This window comes from Plecotus auritus (genome assembly GCF_963455305.1).
Source record: "Plecotus auritus genome assembly, chromosome: 7".
Taxonomy (NCBI): domain Eukaryota; kingdom Metazoa; phylum Chordata; class Mammalia; order Chiroptera; family Vespertilionidae; genus Plecotus; species Plecotus auritus.
In genome coordinates, this window is record NC_137774.1 from 94904110 (window position 1) to 94924730 (window position 20621).

The 20621-nt window shown below is 53.5% G+C and overlaps 2 protein-coding genes across 4 annotated transcripts in view; one reads left to right on the forward strand and one right to left on the reverse strand.

The window, feature by feature from the left end:
- PDAP1 (PDGFA associated protein 1) overlaps positions 1 to 2643 on the forward strand; it is an 18003-nt gene extending 15360 nt beyond the window's left edge. The window contains exons 6-7 of one of the 2 annotated variants that reach the window (XR_013961144.1): positions 722 to 1111; positions 1373 to 1432. Coding sequence is in view for 1 of the 2 variants with exons in the window: in XM_080679266.1 (XP_080535392.1) it covers positions 722 to 780 (59 nt within the window). In the remaining variant the exon portion in view is untranslated. Of the gene's footprint in view, positions 1 to 721 lie in introns of both variants that reach the window. The other variant, XM_080679266.1, reaches the window with a different exon arrangement.
- ARPC1B (actin related protein 2/3 complex subunit 1B) lies at positions 2538 to 15159 on the reverse strand. Of its 2 annotated transcripts, none has more exons than XM_080679256.1 (10): positions 14743 to 15159; positions 9056 to 9132; positions 8192 to 8296; positions 7549 to 7771; positions 6699 to 6806; positions 5470 to 5676; positions 5312 to 5387; positions 4188 to 4393; positions 3147 to 3237; positions 2538 to 2843 (listed from the first exon to the last, which is right to left on the reverse strand). In XM_080679256.1, exons 2-10 carry the CDS (start codon positions 9117 to 9119, stop codon positions 2805 to 2807), a joined length of 1119 nt encoding a protein of 372 aa, XP_080535382.1. In that variant the 5' UTR covers positions 9120 to 9132; positions 14743 to 15159; the 3' UTR covers positions 2538 to 2804. The 2 variants fall into 2 exon arrangements, with proteins under 2 accessions (XP_080535382.1, XP_080535383.1); XM_080679257.1 differs by lacking the exon at positions 14743 to 15159 and adding an exon at positions 13985 to 14278.
- Positions 15160 to 20621: the final 5462 nt, after the last annotated feature.

Genomic DNA, 20621 nt, shown 5'->3' on the forward strand with positions numbered 1-20621 from the left:
AGGGTGGGCTGGATTTCATGGCAGACTCAGATGAAATCTGGCCCAAGTGTCCTTTCTCCATATCCTCCCTCCAGTGTGCCAAAGGTGGTAGAGGGTTCCTGTAGGCCAGGTTGGCTGTGGGAGTTGGTCTGGTTTATAGGAGCATTTTGACTCATGTTCTTATGTCTTGTGCATTCTACATGTGGGACCAAGAGAGCCCTTAGGGGTCCTGCTATCCTGCCTCCTCACCAAATAGCAAGGAAACAGGCCTAGAAATGGGAAACCAGTTATCCAGGGGCATTGTTACCACACTGGAGATAATCTGGTTATCCCGGCTCCCTGCTAGCGGCTCTTGCTAACCAAATCCCAAGCAGGAAAGGACTTCCTGTGTAACTCCAAACGTTGTTGCTGATTTTAGAGAATTCAGCATCTACTGGGAGAAGATTGGAATTACTGGGTTTTGCCAGGGGCGGTGTAAAAAGAGTTTCTATTTTAGTCCTGGATTGGGTGTTGGTGGGTCTTTATGGAGTGGGCCCCAAACTCAGAATGTCTGCACACCAGGAAGGGTTCAGTGGCTTCAGCAGAAATCCTTTTCCCACTGGAAGGCATCAGGCAGGCCTGGTGAGCCATTTGCACAAATGTTTTCTGAGGCCTATCAGACGTACAGTTCTGATTCTGGGAGTGGGGTTGGATATGTGGAGGGGTTGTTTTAACTACCCTTTCCTTCCCTTTCTACTCTTAGCAAAAGATGATGCAACTTTGTCAGGAAAACGAATGCAGTCGCTCTCCCTGAATAAGTAACAAGGCCTGAGGGAGGAGATACCAGGGAACTGGGCCATTCGGCCAGGACTGCTGCTGTGTCTCGCCCACCCTGTGCCCTGTCACCACTGCAGCAGCCCCTCAAGACAAGGAGTTCCCCACAGCCTGGGGTCTCCTCTTCATCTTGGCACGGAAATTGTTTGGGGGATGGTGGGTGGGGGGCTGGGGGGAGGGGGCAGCTGCTATCTTTGAGACAGAAAGATGCAGGACAGCATTTCATATGTAACCATTCGAATGTTTTTGCTGTTTTTAGAATTCAGAACTTTTGTTGGGGGTGCCTGGGAGGTGGGTTAAGAAGAGCGTCCATTGTCCAGTAGATTGCACAGTAGGGGCTGGTTGTGCTGGGGGCTGCTGCTGGTGAGTTTGCAACAACCAGCCCATCTGTGTTGCCTGGGTGCTCACTCAGGGGCTGTCATCTGGGAGCCTGTACCCCTGGGTCTCTGAGGGTCAGGGCTCTTCCCATGGCCTCCCCTGTGCCCTTCTCTGCCCCATTCCCACCTTTCTGACCAGGGCCCGTTCTTAACCCTACCCATGGATAATTTCAAGAAACCGCTGTTTACTGTGCAGCACCCAGGCAAAACATGCTCTACAAATCCAACTTGTATATTTGGCAGATTAAACTTGACATTATCGTAACCCTTGTTCCATGATCCATCTTTGGGCCCCTGTGCCTGGGCCATTTTCACCCAGCAGGCATGTTGTCACTCTCAAGGCAGGCCTGCCCCACAGGTTCAGTTGGCACTGAGCAGAGTTTGGGGACTGGACCCTGGGCATCCAAACTGGAGACCTCAGGATACAGGAGTTGGCCCTTCTCCCTTTAACCAAGTAGAAGTCTTAGGCCAGAGTGGCCAGGGCCCTGTCCATGTCCACAGCAGGCTGGCAGCAGCACTGCACCTCCCTGTCCTGTCCTTCAGGTGCCCCCTGGTGGTAACAGCCTTAGGATTTCAGTGCAGGGAGGAAGCATCCTAATAGCTGATATCCAGCATGACTGCCAAGCGTTACCTCATTCAGTCCTTACCACCCTTTATGGTGGGATGGCAGCAGGGATGCTGGGACTTAGCATAGTCACCGCTGCCTGCAGGCTCCGCCATAGTGCCTGTCCTGCCCCCCTGCAATCTCCTGAGAGGCGCTCTGTCTGCCTCATGAATAGCATCATCCTTTCTTTGCACATGGTCCTCCTGGGAAGTCAGTGACTGGGTGCCAAGCAGGGAGTTTGACCTGAAGTCAGATGGGTTTAGTGGTCGAGCCCAACTCCCAGTGACCTCTACCACACCCCCTGGGCTTGGCCATACTGGAGGTCACAGCCTTGGGTACCCGAGGAGGGATACCACAGCTGCCAACATATGCAGCTCATCCTGACCTACAGAAACTCCCTCGTTACCTAGATTTTTAAAGCCGCATAACTATAAAGTATGTTATTAAAAAACAAACATAACCCTCTGAATAAAATGAAAATGGGGGGGGGATCTTAAAAAATAATGAGCATTTACCAGAAACCAACTGCAAAACATCAAACAGTAATTAAATTTACATTAAACCCCAGAATCAGCCTGGAATAAGCAATCACTTGTCTAGGAATCTGACTGCTGAATGACAAGAAGACACCTTCCCCCTAGGCTGGACTACAGTGGGGAAGGAACTATTTTGGGGAAGGCTCTTGGGTTTAAGGATCATTTTTGCTGGCAAGCAAAAATAAGGTACCTATGTCTGTGCAAAAACTAACCTCTTCCAAACACAGGCGAGCATGTCTACAATTGTATTTTTATTACCTCCACATTTTGAAGCAGTTCATGACCAGCAGAGTACTTTGGGGACATTTTTTACAATAAATGAAAGTATTTGTTTAAGAAAAAGGCACATGTTCCTTCAAATAGGTAAGAAAAGCTTCCAACCCCCTCCCCTCCCTTTCCCCTATGGGAACGTTAGAAATACTCAGCAAAGCGAGCCTTAGCTTCCCCTGACCCCTCCCCCAGCAGCTGGGATGAGGCCAACATTCTCCTCACAGGTCATTTGATCTTGAGGTCCTTCAAGGCTGATTCCAAGCTCTGGAAGGAGATGAGCAGAACAGGCTGGTTCTTAGCTGTCCTGTAGACATTCTACCCACCCCAACCCCAGGCAGAGGACAGAAAACTTGGTCTTTGGGGCCCAACAGACCTGGTTTGAATCCCAGCCCTATAAGGGAGGTGCCTCAGCATGCGGAGGCCCAATGGTCAAGGGGCTGCCTCTCATCCCCCCTACCGCACTCCAACGAAGTGCCTTTCTCCCACTTGAAAGACAGGGCATCCAGGGAGGCTGCCCAGGCAAAATGGGATGAAGGACCCCTGGGAGTCTGGTGGGTTAAGACTCACCTTCACATCCCAGATGCTCATGCCACCGTCCATGCCAGTAGTGCAGAACTGTGAGCACTTGGCCTTACCCCCGCTGAGCACCGAGATCTGGCTGCAAAGATGATGAGGGCTTTATGGATCCCAGCCTGTGCCTGTGCCTGTGCCTGTGCCGGACTCAAGTCCAACCTGCCCTCCAGGAGCTCTTGGGGGTACTGACTTCAGTGAGAAGTCCTGGGGTTTGCTCGCAGGGACAGCCTGGGAGGCAGGCGGTGTGATCACAGAACAGGGCTCACAAGTGTGCTTTAGGAATAGCAGTAGTGTGCAAGGTGCAAAGGGCAGCCCAGGCAACTGGAACAAGATACAAAGGCCTGGGCAGGGCATGGAGGATGTGTCTGGGGAATGTGTGTAGTGACAATAGGGTGGCAGAATAAAGTAAAATATGGGGCTGGCAGGTCGAGGAACTAGTTCTGAAGAGCTTTGAAAGTGGGACAAAGGTGTTTGGTCAGAAGACAACACTGTACCTAGCAGCCACAGGAGGGCTTAACTGGCTCCGTCAGAAAGTCTTGCCAAAGTTCTTTATTTGCCACAGGGTGCACACCTGTGGCTGGCCGGATTTGGAAGTTTTGGAGGGTCTTCTCATCACACCCTATTTCCTTAGAGGCTGCTGCTGGACCTTTGGTTCTGCCACCAGTTCACCAGTTTCTAGCACTAGACCAGCTTCAGCTGTGGTCCTGCCCATAGCTGGTCACTGCCTGGCCAGCCGAGAAACAGGCCCCACCCCTATGATGGTCCTCACACAACCACGGTCCTACAAATGCTGAGAGGCTGACTGCTTGCCCCACCAGATTGTATTATGCAACCTAAAGAGATCTACCTGGCTCCCAAAACCTGGGGTTACACCTCCAAGCTGCTAGAAAGAGAGTCCAGATCAACTGCTCCCATGACCACCCACTCCAGGCCCCATCCTGCCCCCTCTGGCCCCGCCCTGAGCTGCCTCCTTTCTTACGCAGCGAATCCAGGCCCGCCTCGGCCCCACCCCAGGTCCACCAGGCCCGCCCTCACCTGACGCTGTTCTTGTGCAGCGAGTCTAGGCCCGTCCCGCCAGCCACGCCGCCCTCGGAGCTCGCCTTCTTGTCGAGGTTCTGGAAGCGCTCGCGGGCTGTCAAGCCGCGCTGCGAGTTTTGTTTGGGCACGTCCAGCCGCCCACCGAAGCTCAGCGTTCCCGCGGCACAGTCGTAGGTAAAAAGCACCGGAAAGCAGTCGTGGCCCTGCGGTGGGGGCGGGGTGCTATTTGAGCACAGGCCGAGGGCAGGCGTAGCGCCCCCCTTTTCCGCCCAGGGAAACGGGCTGGAGGCAAGGCATGCCAACAAGGGGAAATTGGTCCATGAGTCTGGCTGCCCGCACAGGCTGGATGGACTTGGATGGAGCAGCTACCGGGAAGCTGATGCAAGCTTGCGGACACTGCCAGACCAAGCCCAGGTAGAGGGACCAGATGTTGGGGGTTAGCAAATAGGGGTGGCTCCTACCCCAGTAAAACCAGTGCCTAGATGAAAAAGCTCGTCTGGGACTCCTCTGGGAGCCCAGGGACCTTCTGTCCTAACAGGCCAAGTGGGCTTGATCCCCCTCGAGGACCCCCATTATGTTTGCTGAGGGTGAAAAGGGACTTGACCGAGGTGGGCAGAAGGAGGGAAGAACAGTAGTGCCCTTTGGACACATGGTAGAACTGCACCCCACACACACCCACTCTGAGTGAGGTGTGACCCTGTCATTTCTACTTGCCAATAAAATAGGCATAGATGTAAAGATCCATCCAGGGCATGATCTCCACTTCCCCTCCTCCCTCCATGGCCGTTGGTGGAGCAATCTGGTGACAAAGCCTCCATCTGCACTGAGCAGAACCCCCTCACAACACCCACACTGGACATATAAAGTGAGCAAGAAATAAGTATTTACTATGTCGAGCCCCTGCAGTTGGGGAATTTTTTGTTGTTACCACAGAATAATGCAACCTATTCTAGTCAATACAGATATATGGACGAAAGGATGGATGGATGAAAGGAAGGGAGGAAGCAGGGAAGGAAAGCAGGGAGGGAGGAAGGGAAGAAGGGAACAAGTGGATATAACTGCCTGGGCACCTCTGGGCTCGCGGGGAGACCTAATTGGCTACTGCTTCCCTCCTTCCTTACCGCAGCCACCAGACTGTTTTCTGTGATGAAGGTCACGGCCAGCAGTGGCAGTGTTTCAGAGGCCAGTGTTGTGACTCTGAGTGAGAGAAAGATGTCAGCCACCAGCCCCCTCCTGCTCTATGACTTTGTTGTCCTCCCCTTGGGTGACCAGTACTCACGCCATCTTCTTGTCAGCATCAGCCAGGCACACCGTGCTGTCGTGGCTGACCCAGGCCACGCGGCTGCCACTGGCTGAAAAGCAGACACCGTGCACCCAGCCGCAGCTACTGCTAGACTCAAACATCAGCTCCCCGAAGGGCATCTTGGAGCCCCATGGGGTGGGTGCTGGTCGCTCCTCCACTTCCTTTATGTAGGCTGAGAATATCCTGCCCACAGAGGGAAAAAAAAAAAAGGTGAATGGGTGTCTAAAGAGACTCCCTTCCTCAAACCAGCCTGGTAAGGCCAGAGCAATTGGCTAGAAGCTCATGATACCAGAGCCAGCTTTTTATGACCTGCATCTGCACAGGTGGTCAAGTCTGGGCCTCAGTGCCATCTTTGTGCAATGGAGAAGGGCCAGGAGGTCTCCCAGCTCAGAGTCCTGTGAACTCCCAGGACCATCCATTGGTGACACACCACCAGGAGGCGTCCTGGTCCTCATCATGCTGGCCACAACTCCATAGCCAGCCCCACGATGGCCCTTCTCCCTCCTACTCTGCACCTTGAGCCATTCCTGCCCCTTGTCTTGCACACTGCTGCTCTCACACATGTTAATCCTCCTCTATATCCCAGAACCAGCAAGGGGTCACCTGACACATCAGGGTGCCAACAAAAACAGCTCCCAACCCACCAACAGAGCCTCATCAGGGTATCCTCCTCCCCATGCCCAGGACCTCCAAGGGGACCTCTGAGCCTGCTGGAGCCTTGTTTCCCAGGTAGAGATTCAGAGACCCAGGTCATCTGCCTGGAGCTGGGAGCTGGAGGCTTGGGAGACTTAGGGCTGCTGAACCCAGAAGTAAAGAACAGCCTATGGCTACTGGGGACTCTACATTCCAGGTCTTAAGATAATGAGGCAGCTTATCAGTCATTTATTCCTTAGTGTGAAAAAGTACACCACTCATTTTCCTTCAGACAGAAGCCAGGAAACTGAAGGGGTGGCAGATTCTAATGAAGCAGGAGAGGAAGGTCTAGGAAAGAAACCTTGTTGACATTAAGAGGTAGGAAGAGGCCAAGACTCCCCAGGCTGGAGACAGGAGCCAATGAAGATCCTAGAAAGAGTAAAACCTCACAGAGCCCACGTCACCCTCCTGGCAGCAGCGCTGGTCTACAGCTGGTCTGGAAGGCAGGGTGTGGGGCTCCCCCTTCACCCTCAAATTCCTGTCCCATTGATGTCAGGGTCCCACCCTCTCACCGGCACTTGAAGTCGCAGGAGCCTGCGGCCAGGAGCACGTTGTTGGGGTGCCAGTCCAGGCTGAGGACGGTGGAGCGAATGGGCTTCTTGATGTGCTTGCACACCCACCTGGATACGGCAGTCAGACAGGTAGGGAGAAGAGAGAAGCAGACCCACTTACCTCAATGTCGAGGGGCCTCAGTGGCCTAGGAACTCCAGGCTTCCACTGTGCCCTACAGACCAATGCAGTCCAGGAGAGAGGGATCTGGGCACTGTGAGCTGATGGGCCTTTCAGGGCCAGGTTCAGGCCAGCAATGTGTGGGCACTCTATACCCTGTCTCCTTTAAAACTCAAGACAACCGTGAGCAGGCTCAGTAAAGCTACTAATTGGCTAGAGTGGGATTTGAACTTGGGTCTCCCAGGCTCCAGCCTGAGCTCGTGCCTGGCCTCTGGCCTCAGGGACCCAAGGGAGATTATGATGTGGCCGGAAGCTTGTGGCTGGGTACCTTGGGCAAGTGACTTTGCCTCAGAACCTAACTTTGCTCACCTGTAAAGCACGAACAGATGCCCAGTCCAGGGGGCGGTGGGGAAATCAATGCCAATACACGTGCAGGGCTTAATGTGAGGACCACAGAGGTGACCTGGTGTGTTTTGTCCCCTTGTTACTGAGACAGGGCTGTGGGAGCACCCAGTGGTGTGTAGAGCCCCTCACCTCATCTATGAGGTCCAAAGAGGTCACACTTCCCCAGGGTGGTGTGAACAGAGACACCAACACCTCATTTGGTATTTTCTGGGACACTCTAGTCCCACCACCTGTTAGTCTGCAGTCCAGGGTACCTCCCAGCCCATTCAGGCTCACCCAAACACCCACCAGTCATTTTCCTGTTCGAAATAGCAGATGGAGATGACACGGGAGCCGCTGCCCACAGCGAACTTGTTCTCATTGGGGGCCCAGCGCACACAGCGAGCAGCCCGGTTGATCCGCAGGATGACAAGGGTGGGCTTCCACGTGCGGCCCTTCAGTGTCCACACATACGCATTGCGGTCTGTGCCGCAGGTCACAATGCGGTTACTCTCAGGGGCCCAGTCAATGCCTGTGGGAGGGGAGGGGACACTAGGTTGAAGGGAACTAAGCAGAAGTGGATGACTCTGAAGTTCCATGTAGGAGGGGCTCAGAGGTCACAATCTGAATGAAAGTGGCTCCAGGGGGTGCTACTAAAGCTTCCTGGGGGTGTTACAGTTCTGACAGCTATCACCAAACATGCTGGAAGGCCAAGCCAGGAGACAGAAAAGAAACGGGTTATTGGTAATGCTGGGCTGCTGGATCAGACCTTTCCTAAAGCCCACAAACTCTGAGTTTTACAGTAACACGAACCAGCATAATCCCTTTATAACTTAAGCCACTTTGAATCAGGGCTGTGTTACAACCCAAACTATCCTACCAACACAGTGTGTGCGTGGCTGGCCCTGGATAGCCATGTCAACCTTTGCTTCCTTTCAGGAGGGTGACCCACCTGTCACCTGCCCGTTGTGCTCCTTGAGCTCATGCACCTTGACCCACTTGGCTCCACTCTTCTCATAGATGTGCACTTCATGGTTGTTGGGGCAGATGGCAATCTCTGCAGGAAAGAGCAAGGTGTGGGGAGTCAGAAGATGCATAGATGCCCAAGTTCCCCATTGCCCTTCAACTACCCTCTACCAGGAATGCCCTTCACAGACCACGTGGGCAGCACTTTGCTTTTGAGACTCTGCCTCAGAGGGGCCCCCTGAAGTCCCTCAGGCCCTGCTGGGCTCTTCTTATGACACCTCCCCAGGGACTGGCCCCTCTCACATGGAGCACCCAGACGTGCTCACAACAGTCTCATGACATCTGGGAGCTTTGCCTAGTCCTCTGCTACTGCCCTCTGCTCTCAACTCCAGCCATGGTCCTTGCTGTCCCACCTCAGGGCCTCTGCACCTGTCCCTTCCTCCCTTCCTTTAGGTCCTGTACAAATGTCACCTCCTTGGAAAGGCCTTCCCTGGCCACCTTTTCTAAATCAGCACCTCTACCTCCACTACTTTCCCTCACCCTGTGTGTTCTTCATAGCTCATCTCACTACCTGCCATTGCAGGTTGTCTTCAGTCCTTATCCCAGCCCCTCCCCCAGCCTGGGAACCCCTGCACCTACAGCCCGCCTGCTCTCGTTCCTGCTCTCACCTCCACCCCTCAATGCCCACTCACCTGGCTGCCCCTGCTTGTCCCAGAGTGGCTCATCCCTTCCCTCCTAACCCAGGATCAGAAGTGAAGGAGGGGGACAGTTGGCCCTCACAGAGCCCACAGTCCAGGGTGCCTGGCCACTTTAATGCCCACGTGTGCTCCGGGGGATGGAGGGCACTCACGTGTGCGGTCCTTGTTCCACGCGTGGCAGCTGATGGGCTCCATCAGGAAGCTGTGGTAGGCCATGGCTTCTCAGCTCCTGTGCCCAAGAAGGTGAGAACCCAAGTCAGCCCTGCCCCTGCCCCAGACCAGGCCCCAACTGACCTCACAGGAGGGCAGTGGGACCACCCTGCCTCCTAACTCTGGCCTGATGCCTTGCTTCACTCCTGGGACCTCAGTTTCCTTGTAAAATGACAGCTCTCATGGGATGTCTTTGAGGCTCCAGGGAACAGAACAAGGATGGGGTGGGAAGTACAGGGGTGTTGAAGCCGCTGGAGTGGGGTGTGCAGTGACCCTGCGCCAGGCAGGTCATTACTCATCATCTGTGCCTCTGTTTTCTCATAGATAGAGCTCCCCCCAGAAGAATGGGGTGAGGATGAAATGAAACCATCTCAAAAACCGAGAGCAGTGCCCTACATACCCAGAGCCCTGGTCTTCCCCACTCTCTTCCGGGTGGGTAAAGAGGGGGAACTTCTGTAGGCACCTGTGGGGAAGGGCACAGGTGGACAGACAGACAGATCCTATTTTCATCAAGAAAACCCATTTGCTGCTCCTGTGGCTGGGAGGATGGGCTGCACTGGGCCTGGAGTGGGTGTTGGGGTCTTTGGGGTCCAAGGATGGCATGGATGTGAGATGAAGGAGGGTCCAGAGGGCAGCTAGGTGCCAAGAGGAGGGGGGACTGGGCCCAGCACTGCAGGTTCAGGCCTGGCAGCAGCAGCAGCTACTGGACCTCCCACGTAGAGAGGGGCCACAGCTCGCCCCCCAGCTCAACCCCTGCACATCTCAAGCCTCCTCCCACCTGCTGGCTGAACCCATTGGGCCTGAGGAGATGTGGGGTCCACACCTAGAAGGGTCACCCACCGCCTTCCTTTACCCTCACCCCTCCTCACATAGCTCTGCTCATTTCTGCTCTGGACTGGCTGGCTCCTCCCAACAACTGCCCTCTCAGGCCACTCCCTCCCTCCTGGCTGTGACTAGGGGCGAGGCCCCCCTGCCTCTTCTTCATGCTGAGCTTGCTGCCCTCAGCCACCTCTGTGCCTGGAGCAGGCAGAACTCCTGGCCTTCACACATGCTACTCCCTCTGCAGGGAAGGCTGCTTTCTGGGGACATGCCTGATGTACCTTCAAGGCCAGTCCTGTCCACATTTCACACCTGCGTGCCATTCTCTCCAGCCGCTCAATGCCCACCTCTGTTCTATTAGGCAAAATCCTACTTACCCCCGTAAAGACCAAAGTGAACATCACTTCTTCAGTAGACCAGGCTCAGGCTACACATGCTCATGCATGTTCAGCCTTGTACACACACAAGCACACTGCTCCCACACATGTGTTTTCGGCCTTGCACACACACTAGCACTCACCTGGCTGCCCCTGCTTGTCCCAGTGGTCAGCAAACACATTAGTCAACAGAGCCAAATATCAACAGTACAACGATTGAAATTTCTTTTGAGAGCCCAATTTTTTAAACTTCTTCTAACGCCACTTCTTCAAAATAGACTCACCCAGGCCGTGGTATTTTGTGGAAGAGCCACACTCAAGGGGCCAAAGAGCTGCATGTGGCTTGTGAGCTGCAGTTTGCAGACCACTGCACTAGCACATTGCTCCCACAATAGCTGCCTCCCGGCCTATCTCCTTATAAGGCCTCTTTGTGTATGGCAAGGCCACGGAAGTGGCTGTGGTGCCGGAGCTGTCAGCCCAGGTCAGCATGTCTGAGGGGGATTTCCCCCAAGCTTCCGGTGCATCTGGACTGGGCCAGTGTTGGCATCCAGTTTTGCTGGGGCAGGGTGTCCTCACTGTCTACACTATAGATGACTCAGGAATGGGAGCATCAGGCTTGTCTGACTGCTAACCTGTGCTAATCGCCCTGTTCAAGGTCACTCACAGGGCAAGGGCAGGCCTAAGGCCAGAGCCCACTTCCAAACCCCTAGTCCAGCTGAGGCCAACCACCCTGACCCCTTCAGTCCCAGGAGGCCCAAAAGGAAGAAGCCCATGTAGCTGCATGCTGGGGTGAGGGTGGGAGTCCCTGGACCCCAGATTTGGGCTCAGGGTTGGTCAGCAGAACCCAACTTCCCAGCTCCAACTGTGTGGCCAGGCATTTCTGCCCTTTGCAAGGTCTTGGTAAGAGTGTCCAAGGACACGTGAAAAGCCTGTCTAGCACGATGTTCCAGAGTTCCAGGCTGTGAAGATGGAGAGGCTGGGTCAGCTGAGGACAGTGGCCCCCATACTAGTAAGCCATGTACCTGAGAGGACCTGGGGACCTCTGACCATTTTTTCCTGGGTCCCAAAGGTTCACCAAGCTGGCAAAGATGCCACATGCGCAGTGGGACAGGCAGGGGAGGGAGGTCCAGACTACACCTATCAGCGGTCACACTTTAGCATGAATTCAGAGAGAAACACTTCCTAGTCCACTGAACCAACACCTTAAAGGGGCAGGTGGTTCGGATGAAGGGGGTGGGAGAGGGGAAGATGCACTTCCCTTAACTTTTTCATAACTTCTGCAAAGCACCTGAAACCAGCAAGAGCCCCAGCAATGACTCCCACGCCCCAGGCACAAAAGAGGAAATGAGAGCCCAGAGAGGGCAAGGACTTCTCCAGCCACCGTGGCCCAGGGCTGTAGCCTCCTTGCTTAGGCATCAGTAGTGTCTGTGGTCAGACCCCAGGAAGCAGCCTTCACTGGGCCACCTGCCTCGGAACTTTGACTTAAGCCCAGGAAAACCTCTACCCTACAAAAGTAGGGAGCTGGACTCACTGCCAGCCAATTTCCTGCTGAGGAAAATGCTGTCAGGGCTGCTTTGCTCAAGTATGTTGTCTCAGGGATGATTTCTGGTGGAGGCAAAGGCAGGCTGAGGCTGTGGCCTCCGGGACACCCACCCACTTGTCCTCATGGCCTGGTGAGCCAGCACTCCTGTGGGCCCATTTGACTGTTAGAGACAAAGTGAGAGGAGGGGACCCTGGGCATGGCATTGGGACTTGCCCCCCTTCACCCCCAATCACCTCTGAAACTGAGTGAGGCTGGGGGAACACGGACCAAATCCTGAGACTCCCTGCTCTACCCCAGCCTGGAGCCAGGATCTCTCTGTGGTCCCCACATCCACACGCAGAGAATGCTCAGTGTGAATGGACCCAGGAGCACCCGTGGCTGGTGGTGTGAGGGCAAAGAAGAGTGACGTGGGGGCTAGGAGGGGGTATGGGTCCCCCAAGGGGGGGGGGTGTGGGTTTCCATCCAGGGGGTGCCAAAGACCATGCACTGGGGCATAAGCCCCACGGGGACGGATATTTGTTCACTGATGTATCCCCAGAACCAATTAGAATACCTGCCAAACAGTAGATGCTGAATAAATATTTCTTGAATGTGGTTGAATGAATGAATCATATCCTTTCCTGTCTGAGGGGATGGTCTGTAAGGGATATGCCATATTACTTCAGTGGCACATGAATGCAATTTGTACATATTTACTGGTTTACTGGAGAGCATGTACTCCAATTTTTTTTCCTGATTGGGTCAATGATCAGAAAAGCTTGGAAACCTGCAATCTAGAGGGTCCTCTGAGGATGCAGGGTGACTATAGCTCCTTCTAAAGCAAAGCAAGTCAAGTGAAGGGTCCCAGGTCTTGGGGCCCCTTCCTTACAGTGCTGGGTTCAAATTCTGGCTCTGTCCATACTGGCTGGGTGCCCTTGGCCAATGCTTTCCTCACATCTCCATCCAGAAAAGGCTGGGGCTGGACAGGCACCCACTGTAGGTTTTTTCTTACTTGAAGAGCAGCTTTGCCAGCCTTCCCTGAACCCAGACATTTGGCTGTATTTTTGGCTAATCCAGACAGGAGGTGCCTGGAGCAAGGATCTCCGCTTTACAGGCGCTCAGGGAAGTCCCCACCCAGCTCAGAGGCTGGCTGGAGAGAGCTGCCAGCAAGCCATTTTGCAGCAGGCTAAGCAATTACTCAATTTCCTGTTGTGTGTGGAGCAGCCCTTGCCACCACAGACAGACCAGCCAATCCCTTCTCCCTAACTCTCTCCTGAAGTCTTACAAACCAAAGTCAAGTCAAGAAACACAAATGAAAACCATCACAAAGCACCGTAAAGCCCCAGTTAAAGTAACTCAAACAAAACAAAAACACATAAAACTTAATGCTGGCAGGGCTGTAGAGAAATTCTAATTTGTTGCTAATTTATTCAGTCTTTCTGAAGAGCGATGTGATAATGCTTAACTCAACAGCTGGGTAGGAACAAACAGAACAGAATAACATGAACAGGAAATTAAGATCATTAACACTCTTGGGTGACATAAATTCATTTTTTTTTTTGCTAAGAAAATAGCCACTGAGTTATTTTTTTTTCTCAAAGCAAACATGTTCATACTAACCCTCTTTGTAATGGGGACAGGGTAGAAAAATCCAGCTGACTACAGACATGGAGAGAGTACATGTGATATTAACACGATATTCTATTTAATTATTACAAGCACATATGTAATAAATTAACTTAACTTGGCATCTCTAATGCCCAGGATTCCCCAGGATTTTGACATACATTCTATTCTCTCTTCTAAACCAAGCCTAATAAGTTTTTTGTGTTGTTTTTAACCTTCACTCTGAGACTCAAAAGCCAAGATTTGCTCAAAGTCACACAGCTCTTAAAAGGCACAGCAAATTCTGACCCCGAAATCTCAAGAGATTAGGTTCACCTGGACAGACTCTGATACATGTGGGCAGGCCTTATAATGGCAGCAGCAACAGCAGCACACATCTATACTCTATGTGTGCCCAGCACATTAGCAAGCGCCTTACATGCACTACCATGCAAGGTCCCCGTTTTCCAGATAAGCAAGTTGAGGCCCAGAGAGGTGGTGGCTTGCTCAGGTCATCAGCCCGTGAAGGAAGACGCTGGCACTCTTACCTGGGTCCCTGTGACCTCACAGGCAATGGGTGCCCTTAGCCCCGGGCAGCACTGACCTCCGGGCGGGGAGCCCCGGGGAGCCACACTAGTCATTTACTGTCACCGCCCGGGTCCCGGCCCTGCCCCTCCCGGCCCTGCCCCTCCGGGACGGCCGGGCTGTTCACCCCGCAGCTGCCGGAAGAGGGGCCGATCAGATCCGCTGGCGTCTGGGACCCCGGTTCCCGAGGCTGCGCCAGGGAGGGACCCCTCAGACCTGGCCCTGGGACCCAGGCGGGGGGAGGGGGCGCCGAGAGGAGGGAGGGGACGGGCGGGGACGCCAGCTCATTTCCCGCTGGAGCAACCCGGAAGGTGGAGGATGGAGGGGAAGTGACTGGGCGTGGGTCCCTCGCCGACCGAAATAACGGGGGACACCGACCGGGGGGCACAGTCGGGGAGGTGGGAGAGCGGGGGAGGGGGACAGAGCGGACGCGCGGGCCGGGGACTCGACCACCTCGAGGACGCCAGGTGCGGCGAGTCCTCCGTTGCCCACCCTTGGCCCGGCCGGCCGCTTTCACCCGCCGCCCCGAACCCCTCACCACCTGGCGCCCCTTCACCTCCGGGGGCCCCCACATCTCCTGGCAGGTTTCCTCCCTCCCCGCCAGGCGTCCCCTCCCCGCGCCCCCCTCTTCCTCGGGCCCCCCTTTCCCCCGCGCTCCCCTCATCTCCAGGCGACCTCCTCGCCCCCCACCTCGGGGCCCCCAACCCCGCACGCCCCTCACCTCGGGGCTCCCGGCCGCGGACTCTGGGCAGTCGACGCGCCGAACCGGCTCTGGGACCCGCGGCTACTTCCTCGTGGGCGGCGGGCGGGGCCTGCAGCCTCAGCTCCGAGGGGACTGGGGCGGGAGCGGGCGGCCGGAGGTCAAAGGCCCCGCCCACCTCTCTGGGTTTTGGGGCTGCACGGATCCAGGGCACCCAGATATTGCCCGCGACTGTCCCTCGCCACAGTATGGGTGGAGAAACCGAGCTCAGAGAGGGGAGCGCAGCCTGAGCAGCAAGACGGCAGCGTGCACGTCCCCCACCCCACCCGGAGCGGCGGGCTCGGGGTTCACACGCGCTGGCCGGGCAACTTAGGGAGCCTCCGCAGGCCTCGGGCCCCAGCTCGCAGGGACCGCCCCTTCCGTCACCAGCTGATACCCGCTGGGCAGCAGAAATGCACGGGGCGTCGCCCAGGCAGGGGGAGCTGGCCCGGGCGGGAGCGCACCCTGGCGCCCTGCCGCACTCCGGCGGCCCAGCACTTACAGCGCTGGCTCCTGGCACCGTCCCACGGAGTCGGCTTCACTTGCTTGACCTGGCCATCTGAGGTCAGGGGTCCAGGACCTGACCTGGGGCTGACTGGCTTAGAGCACGCAGGACCACACCAGAGGTAATGACAACCTCACCGGGGTCATTTCCTGGGCATGTCCAACGCTCTGGAAGGGGTGGAACAGAAGCCAGAGATGCAACAGGTAGGTACCCATGGTGTCCCCTCACAACTGCACTTGTCCCCACGGGTAAGGGAGTTGTCTTGCAGACCGTCTGAAAAGCCCAGGACTTTAGACAATGAAGCCCCTTCTACGAAGCTGCATGAATCTGAACACGGAAGTGGAAAAGCCACAAAGGAAGCCCGTCGACCTAGTTTGAGCTCAGAGGGGAGAGAATCCCAGAGAACTGACCAGAGCCCTGGGCAACCTCTGACTGGTCAGCCTGAGCCAACCCGCTCCATCCAGAGGTTTCAGATACACAAGGCAAGGGGCCTACTTTGTTTTTAAGCTGGCTTGAGTTGTGTTTTTCTGTTCTTCATCACTGAAAGCATCCTGACAAACATGCATTCCTGGACCCCTGTTCTTCCTTGAAGAGTGAACTGAGGCAGCCCGATTTGATGAAAAGACAACTCATCAGCTTAGTGCGAGCAGAAACCATGTCTGCATTGCTCACTCTGCTCTCCCCTCCCTGCCGCCTGGAACAGCACCTGGCATAGAGGAGGCCCTCAATGCACATCTGTTGAATGAGCCAGTGAATGAGCAAACTGAGTGGTGTTAGGAAATCGAACCCAATCCGGGCTCTGCCACTTCAGCTGTAGTGTGACTTCGGGCCAGTCACTCCCCTTCAGCGCCTTGGCTTCTGCATCTGTAAAGTGAGGCTGACACAGAACAAGCTGGGCTGCCCCTCACAGGCCTGCGGTCTCCGTGCCAGGGAAGACCCAGTGGGTGGGAAGGCACAGCTCACACAGGGAAGTGGCAGGGGTGTTATTTGAAATGGCTCCCTTGGGGGACAAAGTTTTCTAAGCCTAAGAAGTGAAGCCCCTTCTTGGGTGAGGGGAGTCTGGGGGTGGAAGTGTTCATTTGAAGTTCTGAGAACAACGCAAGAGCTTTCTGTTTCTTCCCGGAATCTGCCTCTCCCTGTGTGTCCTGGGAAGAAGATGCTGTATTCCCCGTCTTTTCCGCCTTCTCAGGTATCCCAGGAATGCAGCCGCACACCCAGGCTTCAGGGCAGGCTGACTTGGAGGAGGGCAGTCAGTCAGGGGTTGGTGCAATGTGTTGGGGTCATCAGGGTCCTTTGACTTTCTGCTCCTTCCTCCTCACCGAACTGGCCTTACTGCCTCCGGTCACAAGCGGTGAGCCATGCTGCAGGCATCTGGCTCAGGACACGGTGGGCTGGCCAAGGCCGTGGGACACCAGGGACAGAAGCGTTTCCCATAAGACCCCAGCATGTTTTCCTTTCCTCTCAACGTGTGCTCACCCCTGAATGCGGACAATGGGTCTCTCTCCCTGAGGCCAAGGGATTGCCCCCTGATCCCTGTGAACAGGAGGGAAGAGGGGAGACACTGTACCTCCTTCCCCAGACCACACATACTTGTGAGGTGGCTGAAGCCTGGGAGGGCAGATGTCCTCCACGGCTGAGGCTCAGAACTCAGTCATCATTCCACATCCCAGGTCCTGTTCTAGGGGGCAGGCCTTCTGATAGGCCTGGCACCCTCTTGTGCACCCCCTTCCAAGCCACACAGTTGTATGTGGCAGTTCGGTTGAGAAACTCAGGTCTACAACAAAACCCCACAAGGTATCATCAGAGGGGTCCCTCCTGTCGGTTTCAGACATTGCCCTGCTCCTGAGCTTGGGTGAACGGAACTGGCCTTGGTCACTACTGTCCTTCCACTTCCTGCTCTCACCCAGCGTTGGCCTGGGAATGAAGGGTCCCGGGTTCGATTCTGGTCAGGGGCATGTACCTGGGTTGCAGGCACATCCCCAGTGGGAGGTGTGCAGGAGGCAGCTGATCGATGTTTCTAACTATCTATCCTCTCCCTTTCCTCTCTGTAAGAAATCAATAAAATATATTTTAAAAAAATAAAATGTGGCAACAGCCCTAGCTGGTTTGGCTAGGTGGATAGGGGGTCCTGAGTTTGATTCCGGTCAAGGGCACATGCCTAGGTTGCCGGCTCAATCCCCAGTAGGGGACGTGCAGGAGGAAGCTGATCAATGATTCTCTCTCATCATTGATGTTTCTCTCTCTCTCTCCCTCTCTGAAATCGATAAAGATATTTAAAAAAATGTGGCAACAGCCCGGCCAGCGTGGCTCAGTGGTTGAGCATCGACCTATAAACCAGGAAGTCACAGTTCGATTCCTGGTCAGGGCACATGCCCAGGTTGTGGGATCGATCCCAGTGTGGGGTGTGCAGGAGGCAGGCAATCAATGATTCTCTCTCAGCATTGATGTTTTTCTCTCTCTCTCTCTCCCTTCCTCTCTGAATCAATTAAAAAATATAAAAAAATAAAATAAAATGTGGCAACAACAGTTCCAACACTGCAGGGTTGTTGTGAGCAGTTAATGCCTAATGACTGTTTACCTCGGTGCCTGGCACAGTTAGCTATTCTTACAGTAATGCATCAAGGGGTGGGTGAAGCACCCTTCCTCATGAATCCCTCAGGTGACTGACTCTACTTCAGTTGTTTTCAAATTTTTTTTGCTCAGGACCCACAGTGATATATATTGTGACCAAGTACAAACCTCTATGTATATCTGAAACGTTAAGTATTGTGAAACAATACTTACTCTTACTATGTGTAATACAAAAATCTGTTATTTTTCTCGTTTTATTTTTATTTTTTTACTTAGTGATAGCTTTGATTATATTAAATGCTAGCATTACAAATCAATCAAATGTAGTAAATCTAAGTACAATGGGGACATTTCTCTTTCCAGGAACAATCCATTTACACATCCTAGTACCATCCCCTAGTGGAGGGCTCTTTCTTGTGTAGTCCAGCCTCTACTGATGCTCCCCTCAGAGTGAGTGAGTGAAAGGAGAGAAATCTTGAGCTCTCTCCAGAGGCCAGTGGTGGCCTAACTTAGAAAGCATCGATGACGCCTCAGGACCCACAGGATGTTTTCTGTTCTTTCCTCTGTTCCTCCAGATGTTTGTGCCTCCTGGGTGTGTGTCCCTCTGGATCTACTTTCCACTCTTTTCCACTCTGCTCTGGGCCTCAGCACGCTCACCTGTATAGACTGCATTCGTGAGCTCTCTTGCCCTCTGACTTCCAATTTATTTTAACCAAGGGACGTCACCAGCATTGGGGATGGGAGGTGGACAGTGCATTTGTCTTTTATGTCAGTTTCACTTCTTCCCCTGTTGGGTTTATGGCATCCCTTGGTTGCCAGCCTGCTCTCTCTCTGCCCCACGCAGCTCACATCTGGTCCTGGAGACATGCAAGCATCCTCGCCCGTCTTCAGGGGGAGTCTGCTCCAGGGCAGTCTGGTTTCTGCTCTCTGCCCTCAGAGCAGCCAGCGTACCACATCCTCTTGATTTCATAGGCATGTGTCACATCACAGTCACTATGCTCAGCAAACACACAGAGGTCTGTATCTGAAAGACGATCTAATCTCTCAGCAGGTTTGAGGGGAGGGTTAGATAGCCCCTGCTCTTCCCCCATGGGCAGGGGAGGAGGGCTGACACACAAACACACTGACACACTCTCCAATAGAATTTTTATTTCCAAATTCAACCTTGAGATGAGGATTTGCTAAGGGTCACAATCTGGTTTTTGCCCCCACCTTGCAAGTCCTGAACAGGTGTTTTATTTTTATAAAATGCCAGTCATGACCTAGTAAATGGATTTTTACAATCACTACTGGGCTCTGGCCCTCAGTGTGACCGTACTTCCCTTCTCTGAACTGAACTAGTGTATTAGTTTCCCATTGCCGCTGTGGTAATTGCTAAACAGGGTGGCTGTAAACAACACAGACCGATTCTCTTGCAGTTGTGGTCAGGGGTCCACAACCAGTCTCCGTGGGCAGGTGGCATTCCTCCTGGAGGCGACGAGAGAACTCCTTGTCTTTCTTGTCTTTCCCAGCGGATAGAGGCTTCCTGCATTCCTTGGATCTGTGGCCTTGTGACATTCCAACCTACCATTCCATCATCACTCACCCTCCTGCCTCCCTCCTAAAAGGTCCTTGTGATAATGTTGGGTCTTCCTGGGTCACCCAATATCTTCTCCCCATCACATCTTTAAGTTAACCCCATCAGAAAAGTTCACAGGTTTTGGGGATTAGGACATGGACATCTTTGGGGGGCATTATTCTATCTACCACACTTTGATAAATTATACACAATAACTGAAATAACATAGCTTATAATTTATATTTTGATCTGTGCTGACTATTCCACATTGGGGTAGCTTTATTGCCTTAGCTATACTGCACACACCTGGGGGAACCCTGGGCCTTCACATCATTGCCTCTAGAGTTGGGCACACAGGGAAAGTAAACTGCTTGTGATGACTGTTGGGCCAAACTGAAGAGTTATGCTTAAATAATTAATCTGCGTTCTGAGGCTGACTCCGGTTTTCTAATACTATTCTGGAAAGAAATACTGAATTTTTTTTTTTGGTTAGCAAAAGCCTTCATACTTTATTTCCTACCCTATGCTACTCTGTTATTAAGGGTCTCCATGCCTACTATAGGGCCAGAGCTAAGCCTGAAAGCAAACCCCACCTTTACTATCTAACAGAATTACTAATACTGCATTACCATTTTACTGGTAGGGAGAATGAGGTTCAGATATGTTAACTATTGCTCAAGGTTACACAGCTTGGCAGAACTTTGACACCAAAGCCCAAAGCTTCAAATCAAAGGGCTTTGGTGATCACCTAGATCCCCTCCAGATGGGTAGTCATTGTGGACCCAACCCTGGCCTTGTTCCTGAAGGTAGGGTGAGAGGAGGAGCTTCCACAATCTCATAGACCCCAGCACAGCTGTACAGCACAGAGGGTTTCTGGTTGCCATGCTTGGGATGGGTGGTCTTCCAGGGTGAGAAATGGCCTAAGTTACAAAAAAGAAAAAAACTACTCTGTGGCTATTAAGTTCTTGGTGGTAAAGTTCATAAATTTTGTTTTTTGTTGCTGTTGTTTCTTTCATGCAACACATTGTTTCTCTAAAAACCTCTGGGCTCACTAGCCAAGTCATGTGCTTTAATGAAACTGAAAAGAAATTAGCTAATTCATAATTTTTGGCCTGCTTTTGTCTTTCCTCTCTCTGTGACAACAACCTTGCTGATATGCTGGTGCAAACACATATACACAAAGGATCCCTGCCAGCAGGTCCAGAGAGAACACGGCAGCCAACAGGG

Bases quoted from the DNA above. Each gene is read 5' to 3' on its own strand.
- ARPC1B (XM_080679256.1), bottom strand. From the start codon at position 9,119: ATGGCCTACCACAGCTTCCTGATGGAGCCCATCAGCTGCCACGCGTGG. The intron at 7,772-8,191 runs GTGGGTCACCCT...CCCCTCCCACAG, and splicing joins GCACAACGGGCAGGTGACAG to GCATTGACTGGGCCCCTGAG. The intron at 5,388-5,469 runs GTGAGTACTGGT...TCTCTCACTCAG, and splicing joins GATGCTGACAAGAAGATGGC to AGTCACAACACTGGCCTCTG.